Source organism: Nymphaea colorata, unplaced genomic scaffold (genome assembly GCF_008831285.2).
Source record: "Nymphaea colorata isolate Beijing-Zhang1983 unplaced genomic scaffold, ASM883128v2 scaffold0349, whole genome shotgun sequence".
Lineage (NCBI taxonomy): Eukaryota > Viridiplantae > Streptophyta > Magnoliopsida > Nymphaeales > Nymphaeaceae > Nymphaea > Nymphaea colorata.
The window spans coordinates 17,931-19,506 of NW_022204855.1; the positions used below are offsets into that span (position 1 = coordinate 17,931).

The following is a 1,576-nucleotide window of genomic DNA, read 5'->3' on the forward strand; positions in this document are numbered from 1 at the left end:
GGGTCCGAAGAATACTGCCAGAACATAACGCCCGCCTTCCATCCGTTGAACTTATAATTGGCCACGAACGCACTGCTCAGCTGGGAAGCAGTCATGTAGGAATTCTTCGCAGCGTCATTGATGCCGGCTGCCTTCCCCACCACTATCTTGTTGCTCGGCACTCCTCTAGCGATGATCTCGTTAACCGATGTTCCTGGCGCCCACCCTCCCGAGCTGTTGAAGAGGCCTGCGGATGAGTTGTAGGAAGTGGAGTCCTGGTTGTAGAACTGGACGTTGTAAAACTGGATCATGGGCCCAATAGCTTTTTATATGGCGAGGTAAGCGTTTTTAGGGTAATGGGCAGTGCCTCCGAAGTAAGGCGCCTGGGGAGCGTGGGTGATGATGGCACTGGGTAGGATGTTCCTGAGGACGGTGGTGAAGGTGATCAACCACTGCTCGCCTACGCCTGACTGGAAGGCCGTCGTGTCTTCCCAATCGATGTCAACTCCGTCTAGGTTATTGCTGGCCACAAAGTCCGCTAGGCGCTGCGCGTAAAAGGTGGGATCGTAGCCGGAAGTGGTGGGGGTTTCGGTGGAGCCGAATGCGCTCACCATCAGTCTAATGCCGTTGTCGTTGTAGATCTTCTTGAGGTTGGCCTTTATGGCTGTGTCGGTGTTTCCGAAGAGGGGACTGAGGTAGGTCTTGGAGTTGTTCCACACGTAGGCTGCGTCAACGGGACCCTGGTTAATCGTCCAGAAGGTCAGGCAGATGTAGTTGTACTTGTGCGGAGCGGCGTACCCAGGCACTCCCAAGGACTTCGCAATCCCCTGAGGCGAACTCCAATCATTAAGAATGTTGATGTACCCGAACCTCACAGGATAGTCGATAGGCGGAACAGAGCTTGTTACTACGATATTTGAGGCCAGGATAGATGGGATTGTGAGGGTGAGAATTAAGATTAATATCATTTTTTATTTTTCTAACATAGACAATTAATAGATGTTATTAAAACGACTGGAAAATCTTCCATCTTTGTATTCTCTCATACCATGAAATTCTTGAGCAAGAGCTGGCATTTTCTACAGATATTATCTTCATTAATCGACTACTTTCCATTTTGTAAAGAACATTAATTCTGCAAATCCTTTCTTTAACACTCTTCACATGTTAGTTTTGCTTCCATGTCTTCGCTCCTTCTCTCCCTTCCTCCATCTAGATATGCCACTTTCTAATGTGATATGATGTTATGAGTGTGATTAGGTATGAAAGGTATGAACAATCAGCTGAGGATGATGTTGTTGATGGGGATGAAGAGGAGCTTGACGATGTAGCCGATGCCGCCCATGATGGCGAATCCGATGGCGCATGAGGTAGCGATCTTCTTGAACTCTACGCTTAATCACTGCTTACCCGAAACGTCTGGCTTCTCGCAAACGTCCAAGAAACGTCTGCTCTCTCCGTAGAACTGCTTGACTCCCTCCACGGCGCCCTCAATTTATTTGTTCATCAATTAAACTATAATCAAACGTGGACTGACCCATCACTATAAATATCAAATACACCCATAAAAATAGATATGCTCAAATAAGTTGTATCT

The 1,576-nt window shown here is 47.5% G+C and overlaps 1 protein-coding gene across 1 annotated transcript; it reads right to left on the minus strand.

Moving 5' to 3' along the window:
- Positions 1-305: 305 nt before the first annotated feature.
- LOC116244853 (uncharacterized) lies at positions 306-947 on the minus strand. The gene has a single exon (XM_031616688.1). The coding sequence runs from the start codon at positions 945-947 to the stop codon at positions 306-308; it is 642 nt and encodes a 213-aa protein (XP_031472548.1).
- Between the last annotated feature and the right edge of the window lie 629 nt (positions 948-1,576).

What these genes read in the sequence shown, in the direction of transcription:
- LOC116244853 (XM_031616688.1), bottom strand. Translation starts at nt 947, where the DNA reads ATGATATTAATCTTAATTCTCACCCTCACAATCCCATCTATCCTGGCC.